The 8191-nt window shown below is 40.4% G+C and overlaps 1 protein-coding gene across 1 annotated transcript; it reads right to left on the bottom strand.

Annotated features, from left to right (window-relative positions):
* Positions 1 to 5171: 5171 nt before the first annotated feature.
* On the bottom strand, positions 5172 to 7952 carry LOC122539640 (interferon a3-like). Its single transcript, XM_043674639.1, has 4 exons — positions 7821 to 7952; positions 5975 to 6064; positions 5369 to 5608; positions 5172 to 5270 (listed from the first exon to the last, which is right to left on the bottom strand). The coding sequence occupies exons 1-4, from the start codon at positions 7950 to 7952 to the stop codon at positions 5172 to 5174; spliced, it is 561 nt and encodes a 186-aa protein (XP_043530574.1).
* Positions 7953 to 8191: the final 239 nt, after the last annotated feature.

Raw genomic sequence — 8191 nt, 5'->3', positions numbered from 1 at the left:
GCCAGTGATCAGTTTATGTTTAAGGCTTCTAATGTTGAACTCTAACACATGGCTTATCAGGCACTTACTTTGGGGTATGTCTGATTTCATCCCTGCTACTTCCTACAGTGTTTGCTGGTCATGACTGGTCTAACTCACATCAAACTGTTTCATAACTTTGAGAGAAACCACCTCTCAGTCTTCTTGAAAGAAAAGCTTATTAAGTCTTTCCAGATTTAAACTGTCTGTTGAATCTGTATTGTTGCTAAATTTGTTTCAATGTTTAACAATGATCACAGTTCATGTGAATCTTCCTCATTGAAACTATTGCTTTGTTTATGAGATTGAAAGGGATGCAGCTGTGAACTTAGTTCTATTTAACTGTCATTATTTCCATCTTGGTAGGTTACTGCTTCTCCAAAGTAAGCCACCATTTCCTGTCTCATTCTGAGACAATGTCATTATTGCATAAAGTTTGATATAATTTTTTTCTTTTCAATGTCCGTTCAATTTCCTGTCATGGAAACATATGTTACATGAAATAGTTTTAAATTTTCTTTTATTGTAGCTACCTTCATTATCATGAAATAAATGTTGCTTTACAGAGGAAACATCCTACGAGTGCTGGAAAATTGAATAGAAACTGAAAATGCTGCAAAATACTCAACAGGCTTGGTTGCATCCAGGAGATAGAAGAGATAGAAAACATTCATTGATTCAAAACATTAACTCTGTTTCTCTCTTCACAGTTTCTGCCAGACCTTTCTGAGCTGTTTCTGTTTTCATTATAATTTTGATCAATATTGATTAGTTTGTAAAATGCATGATACCTCATTCATCCACTATTACTATTGTTGTTTTCCATGTACATACTGTAATAACAGGCAAAAACAAACAAAACTTAAGTCCCTACCATCTCAAATGTAAAATTGTTAATGACATATGGTTCGATGTAGACTTGTTTGCAAGAAGGACTGGGAATAGCAAATGTTCCAGAATAAATGTGGCCAGCTTGGGAACATTGCTCAGGATCTACTTTTCATGGCATGGATCTTGAGTATCTGGTTTTGAGGCAGCAGTTTCAGGCCTTTCATGACCAGCAAACACTGTAGGAAGTAACAGGGGTGAAATCAGACATGTCTCAAATTAGGTGCCTCATAATCCATGTCAATAGTTCCCGATGCAGGCAGAATTTTGAACTAACTGAACATGTCAGATTGCTGCACATATCTAGTGCTGAATACACTGCTAAATGGCTGCATGCACCAACAGCAGTTTGTTCAAGGATATCCTCACTTAAAGCTAGTCTGCATCACTATGATGGCTGGAATAGATACTGGAACTATTTATGGACAAGACTTTGAGTTAGAAGACAAAATTACTACACATTAGGTTGGAAAGCATGCTCCAACTTCTTCTGATTCTGTACCAAAGCATCATTACAGTATCCAATGGCCTAATCTTTAACATTTCATCTAATGACATGACATTCCTTGTATCCATGCTGTCCATTCATGTACAGGTTGCAGATTCAAGTCATGAGCTATAGTCAAAGGATATTCCACATCATCATTTGTCCTGGTGCCCAAATGCAGATGTCACATTTGACTGCTGCAGAATGAAGGCATCTTGACTGCTGCCAGAATACCAGATGTTGACCTACGTAGTGCATAGCATGTCACACCAGCTTTAAGGAATGGACATTTCTTTCTAAGTTCTAATGCATTTAAGAACTGATATGTGGCACCTGGTAAGAAACGTGGTCAATGTTACGCTACACAAGTAGAAGACCTGTAATTCCCGTGATGCGGTGCATTCGTTCTGTCTGCTTGTTTTTGGCAGGAGTAACTGAAAGTTATTCAACAGTCTCAGAATATACAGTTCAGTAATTTCTCTTATGCAAAAATGGATGGAAAAGTGGGAGGTGTTGCATGGAACATTGAACACAGTTTGATAGGAATTGAGGCAATTGATCAAACCACCACAAACAATGGCATTGCAGTCATTGCCCTACACTGAGATTGCAGTTATGGTAGGTGGTATGTGAATGCAAGGATCTCCTCAGTAAAGTACAGTTATCTGACACACTGCTCTGCACTGTTTCTCTCCACCCAGATGTTACCAGACTTGCTGAGTTTCTTTAGCACTTCATTTCATTTTATCACTTGGGAAGTTTGATAGGACTTGAGACATAGGAAACTGCTCCCAGAAGGTGCTGCTGCAAATAGAATGGAGCTCAGATGTGCATTTCAATGTCTGGCACTTATTTCTGCTTTCTGATATTCAAAAGCTTCTTATATTCATAAGCAGCTCATGTGAAAACAGTGACGCTTTTTGGCATGTTGCTAGTACACTATGCAAGACCAGAATTAGAAGGACCTTGTCTCGTTATAATCTAAGGCTCCAAATACTCCTTCCAGATGAAGCTTTGATTTACTAGTCATACTTCCAAATTAATATAATGCATTTAATGCTCTCAATTTAGTCTGATTCATAATGCAGAGAGCAAACACAGATTGGATAATCTCCTTATTGAACTTCAAGATAGGTTTGTAATTCGTAAGGGAACCATAAGTCATGGAAAAAAGACAGAAAAGTGGAGTTGAATGGGAAAGCAGACTTAGTGGACTGAATGACTTACTTTTGCTCCTACATTTTATGATAATCTAGTTAACATTTTACTTCAACATTTTGGTCTCACATTTCTGCCTTTGATCTGCTTTAGCACTCCTGTAAGTTCAATGCAAGTTCAAGGAATAGCAACTCATCTTTTAGCAAATCTTTACTGTCTTCTGGCTCAGCAAATTTGATAATTTCAAGCAAAGAATGCCATTCCCATTTAATTTTATTATTGCTACTCTGATTCCATTCTACCCATAGTTTTTACTTTCAGATCTTCCCTTTATCCCCATCTTCCTCCCACTTTCTAAAGATATAAAACCCATTACATTTCTTCTTCTTTTAGTTTTGAAGAATCTTGTTTGATTGAAAATGTTAACTTTTTCTCTCTCCACATATGCTTCGAGTCTTATTAAATACTTCCAATAGCTCAGTTCTAATTATGGGCAAGACCTTTGTACACTGAGCTTTCATTTGGTAGACAGACTTACTCCTTTTTATTTCCAGACTGATGTCCAAAGTCTACTAAAGGCTATGCTTGCTTTGGAAATCCTCACACGTATTATGCCATTAGTATTAACAACTTGACAGAATGTGCTGTGAAAATAAAGGTGCTGTTAAAACATAGTAATAGAGCAGTAGGGCTCTAAAACTCTGCCATTTCACATTGGTGTCAATTTGTAGTAAGTGTGAATGTTCAGGGATAAAAACACTGCAAATGAATGACTTTGTAATTATTTATTCAAATCAATTTTAGCATTCACTGCTTCCCATTGTCCCCTCCCTGTTCTAACCATGAGTATTTTTATGTTAGACAGACTGGGAGCCCAAATACAAGGGCCAGCTGCAGCTACCTTTTCTGATTTTATTTGTAGTTTACAATCTTTGGATGAAACTGTTACATTAATTGTTTGAATTGTTGAGATTTATTTAGAATATATTTAATACTTATTTCTACTTAATTTTGCAAATAATTTGATAATTTTGTCTCATGCAAACTTTAGCCATAATTATTCCACTCAATAAAATTTTGCAATGTAATTCTCAGTATGTAACTGTGTAGAATGGCAGAGATCTCTATCTCTGAAGTGGCCAATTGATGTTAAATTTCGTTCACAAATTATTTTATTTTAAAATTTGCCATGGGCTAACTCATTCAAGCAAGAATACTGATAAACAGTCATGGGGTGGGGGTGAGAGGTTGGGCGGAGAGGGGCGATATAAACAAGAAAGGAGTTTCTGCTGTTCCTTCCCCACCCCCCACCCCCACAAAGGCGTGTTACCAATGATACATTTACAACTCTCGGTAACCACCATATCTGCAATTTGATAAATTTCATTTAGTGGAATACAGACAACAGCCTGCTCTGGAAGAAACACTCCAAAAAGTGACAGGAGTCAATGCTTGAAAGAACATGGCCAGAGAAAGCAAATAAATCACTTGGAAATCGATAAATAAAGAATGAAACGTAATTATAATTTCAAGATCATGCAAAGACTAACACATACATATGCAAACGAGAGGAACTTAACGTTAAAATTTGAAAACACTTCATAAAGAGAGTACAAAATATCTATTTCGAAGTTACATTTGAGAGGTCTGACGCCAATAAATACTATAGTGCAATAAAATTAGTTAAATACACACAATGCAGAGACTCTGGCATACAACAAACATTTTTCAACTTGAAGGATGTTCACTGTATCCGGATAAAAATATGAACGCTTAAATTAAAATTAATTATATAATCTCAAGGGTACAACATATTATCAGAAAGGCGCCTGATATTTATACTGCAGGTATTCACAGGGGCTATGTAGGACAGTGTTAACATGGTATCTTCATATTCCGTCTTCCTTTAGCACCTCGTGGGGAAGTTTTGGAAAGATTATGACGATGGCTGTTAGAATCTCGTCATTAGGATTCCTTCCAGATGGGAGTCGAAACCGGAAGTTCCCAGCTCAAGGGCACTGCAAGGTAATACTGGGCTACGCGACATCCCCTCCCCAACTGCAGGATGAAGAAGCTACCATAGATCAGACCTATGGTTCTACCATTAGACAGCGGTGACTTAGGGTCACCAGACTTCAGGTGAGGGGAGAAGGTGAGGAGGATAGTCCTTGATGGGGACATCAGCCAGGGAAGTGAGCCCAAACTGTTGGCGTTACTGCAAATCAGCCACCCAGGTCATCTAACATTCCCAACAGACATGAACCTCGTGTAGAAACAAAGACCACAAAATAAAATGCTAAAATTCAAAAGATTTATTACTAATTGGTGTAATTGAGCAACATCTCTTGTCATAAATAGTTTACAAAATAACATACATATTTCAGCGACTTGAACATACAAATATTTTGCATTTTAAATATGTTCATATTCCAGATAAATATCAACCTCGCTTTGAATATTAAGGTCATGTTGTTAATTAGATTACTCTGAACAAATGTCATTCAGAATTATACTGGCTTGATTCCCTTAATCGAGCAATGCAACACTTCTGTAAAACTTCAATATTTAAATATTAAATAATAATCGATCCCTGATTTTAATAAGTATCAATGGAAAATCCTTAGTTGCTTTTGTTCAGTTGTCCCGTTATGAACAGCAGCTGTTGTAGACGGGCTCTGGTCTCAGTGCGGATTATTTCCCAGGAGCAGTCACTGAATTTCTGTAAAATGCAAACATAGAGAAAACCCCATTAGAAAATTGAACAGATTTAAATGGGTTGACATGAACTGAATGCCAGTCAGTTATCAATTGTCACACCTTCTGTTTGAGAAACTTGTTCAGTTTCTTGAAGTATTTGAGAATGGCGGAGTTTCTCCTCTGCCTGGACCCAGCTCCTGGTTTTCTCACACACGTTTCCAACTCCTGGAGCTGACGTTCCAGGAGAAGACGAAAGTTTTCGACCTTCTCCCGGGACCAGGTGACTGACCCCAGGCTCCTGCTGTAGATCTTGCTGATGTGACGCAAAGTTTGGTGAACAATCTGGAACTTTTCCTGGGCCTGAGAGAAATACACAGGACATTTCTCGTGTAACTGACTATTGCAATCGACATTTGAAACTGCAAATATATAGGCTGTTTGAATTTACAAAGGCATCATCAATATTGTTTTTAACAATACTGATTAATACCGAGGTGCTTTCTATTGCACTATCCTGTGTCTGGCTGACAAGTTAACAGCAACAATTACGAAAAAGAAGAAATTAACTTCAAAACATTTCTAGCCTGTTTATTCATCACAGACACGTTGAACTTTCAGACCAACTTTTGGGATCATTGCCAAACTTCTTGTTTTGGCTGGATTGGAGATATTTCCCTACATTTATTCCACCTGGGCGAACTGAGGGTTTACAAGGAACACACTCACCTGTGACCGGTTGACGAGCTGGTGCAGATCCAGGGGATCGATTTGCAGTGATTCTCTGGTTGCTACACACTGCAGTGGAAAGGACCCTCCCTATAATAGGACAGAAAGTGTCAGAAGCGGCTCCGAACACAAACAAGTAGTTAGAAATGTTTCCCCCAAAGCATCTACGGCCATTCATTATCACTGAACAATTTGCTTCCCGATTTTACCTCACATATTTAACTGTCCGAAGGATCGAAGTGTATGTTGCTGGAAAAGCATAGCCGGTTAGCCATCATCCGAGGAGCAGAAGAATCAACGTTTTGCGCATAATCTCTTCATCAAGAATGAGGGGTGGCCCAAGGGGACGGAGAGAAAAATGGGAGGAGGTGGGGCTGGAGGAAAATAGCTGTGAATGCAAGAGGTAGGTGAAGGTGGGGGTGAAGGGGACCTGTCCATTTTCATTCCCACCTAGCTGCTCCACCCTCGTCTCTGAAATATCAACTTCAATGTGATATTTCAGAGAGGAGGGTGGAGCAGGTAGGTGGGGATGAAGATGGACAGGCCCCCTTCACCCCCACCTCATCTACCAATGGCATTGCCAGCTACCTTACCCCATTCTCAAGACACCCCCTCCCCTTATCTCTCAGTCCTCTTCATTCCTGATGAAGGGCTTATGCTGGAAACGTCGACTCTCCTGCTATTCCGATGCTGACTGATAGACTGTGCTTTTCCAGCACCACACTCTTCCACTCTGATCTCCAGCACCTGCAGCCCTCACTTTCTCCTAGTTGATTATAACATTGCTGTGAAGCCTCTTCCAAGGATACCTAATTTGAACAATTTCTCTTCCTCCCTCTACAAGGATCTCAGTGAGTCGCTCTCTCTCTCACTGCACCCCCCAGCTCCTCTCCTGTGTCCTGAAGCTCTTCAGTCATGTCCTGGAACAGAAGAGAAAATGCTGGAAAATCTCAGCAGGTCTGACAGCATCTGTAAGGAGAGAAAAAAGCTGACGTTTCGAGTCTAATTGACCCTTTGTCAGCTTTGGCAAAGTGTCAGTTAGACTTGAAACGTCAGCTCTTTTCTCTCCTTACAGATGCTGCCAGACCTGCTGAGATTTTCCGGCAATTTCTCTTTTGGTTTCAGATTCCAGCATCCGCAGTAATTTGCTTTTATGTCCTGAAGCAGACCCGCTACTACAGTCACATTTCCTTCGGAACGTTTCAGAGAACATCTCTGGGGTACACGCACTAAGCAACCCCTGTGGGCTAACACTTTAACTCCCCCTCCCACTTGCAAAGGACATGTAAGTCCTGGGCCTCCCCTGCCTCCAAATTCTCGCCACCTGACGCCTGGAGGAAGAACACCTCATCTTCCGCTTTAGGACCCTCCAACCACACAGAATCAATGTGGATTTCACCAGTTTAATTTCCCCTCCCCTTATCCCAGCTCCAACTGGGCACCCATCCTCTTGAACTGTCCTACCTGTCCATCTTCCTTACCACCTATCCGCTCCACTCTCTCTCTGACCTATCACCATTACCCCCACCTCCATCTTGTTCTAAACGTCAACTCTGCTGCTCTTCCAATGCTGCCTGACTGGCTGTGCTTTTCCAGCGCCACACTTCCACGGTATTTAACTCTCCTCCTAACTAAATCAGCCACGTTCGTTATAAAAACGTCCTGTTTTTCCACACATTTCATTTCGCATTTTTATACCAACGTGACTATTCTCTCAAGGAGGCATTCCACACAGCATGGTGAAAAGCACCCAATCTCAACAATTGCAAGTGAGAATATCCCGAGAAACTGCAGGTTTAAGATGAGAATTGCCTTGCCCGTACCACTGATCTTTCTATTAACTCACCATGTCCGTCAGGATCTTTAGAGCATCCCTGTTTAGCACTTGCTGTAACTGTAGTCTCTGGCAGTCCTGGCTCAGGATTCCGGGCAATAAGACAAACAAGCTGCACAATCCCCAGACACCAGGAAAACCCATGTTTAAACAATACAAGACAGCGATCTGAAGCTGCAGAGTGGGAGTGGACTGGATTTCAGCTCCACAAACGGTAACAACACGAGGTGAACTCCTTCCCCGGTGGGTTTTAAGGAATATTCCTTTTGGGTGAGATGCGCACATCTTAAAGGTGTACACCAGGGTATTCCTTTGACGTTATAAAAACGAATCGAGTTTGCTTCTAACCGCAGTGTGCTAGGGAATCTTACAACTACTGCTCC

Source organism: Chiloscyllium plagiosum, chromosome 33 (assembly GCF_004010195.1).
Source record: "Chiloscyllium plagiosum isolate BGI_BamShark_2017 chromosome 33, ASM401019v2, whole genome shotgun sequence".
NCBI classification, from domain to species: Eukaryota; Metazoa; Chordata; class Chondrichthyes; order Orectolobiformes; family Hemiscylliidae; genus Chiloscyllium; species Chiloscyllium plagiosum.
This window is presented reverse-complemented; position numbering and strand designations above follow the sequence as displayed.

What these genes read in the sequence shown, in the direction of transcription:
- LOC122539640 (XM_043674639.1), bottom strand. Translation starts at nt 7,952, where the DNA reads ATGGGTTTTCCTGGTGTCTGGGGATTGTGCAGCTTGTTTGTCTTATTG. An exon ending in AGCTCGTCAACCGGTCACAG is followed by an intron (nt 5,609 to 5,974) that starts GTGAGTGTGTTC and finishes TATTTCTCTCAG; the next exon opens with GCCCAGGAAAAGTTCCAGAT. An exon ending in ACAAGTTTCTCAAACAGAAG is followed by an intron (nt 5,271 to 5,368) that starts GTGTGACAATTG and finishes TGCATTTTACAG; the next exon opens with AAATTCAGTGACTGCTCCTG.